Source organism: Sinocyclocheilus grahami, unplaced genomic scaffold (genome assembly GCF_001515645.1).
Source record: "Sinocyclocheilus grahami isolate Dianchi unplaced genomic scaffold, SAMN03320097.WGS_v1.1 scaffold310.1, whole genome shotgun sequence".
NCBI lineage: Eukaryota > Metazoa > Chordata > Actinopteri > Cypriniformes > Cyprinidae > Sinocyclocheilus > Sinocyclocheilus grahami.
Window position 1 is genome coordinate 170,292 of NW_015505489.1, and position 364 is coordinate 170,655.

Here is a 364-nt window from a genome sequence, read left to right on the forward strand (position 1 = left end):
ATGACAGAATTTTCATTTTTGGGTGAACTAACCCTTTAAATGTAGCTATATTTTAGGGCTTTGTAACCTCTGATCATTCCTCTTCCTCTGTCACATTTATGTCACGTGAATCGTTCATTAGTTCTGAGTTCAGTGTTAAACCATACTGTATTTGCTTCAAGACGTAAAATGCTCGTGCCTATTCAAAACTTCACTTCAAAGTGTCATGAAACCCCTTCATCTCTAAGAAATGACTAAGGGTGTACTTTATCTAACCCCTTTTCTCTATTATTTTCTGTATTTTCAGAATGTTCTCTTCCAAAATGTGAACCGAAGCTTGAGTTACCCAGTCACACAGGTAAGACACTGTTATTGCTGACAGGTA

General features: G+C 36.8%; 1 protein-coding gene across 1 annotated transcript in view; it reads left to right on the forward strand.

Moving 5' to 3' along the window:
- The window catches only part of triob (trio Rho guanine nucleotide exchange factor b), a 190,259-nt gene that overhangs the window by 14,771 nt on the left and 175,124 nt on the right, over positions 1 to 364 (forward strand). Inside the window, exon 2 of the mRNA XM_016293909.1 lies at positions 287 to 337. Coding sequence (XP_016149395.1) covers positions 287 to 337 — 51 coding nt within the window. The remainder of the gene's footprint in view (positions 1 to 286; positions 338 to 364) is intronic.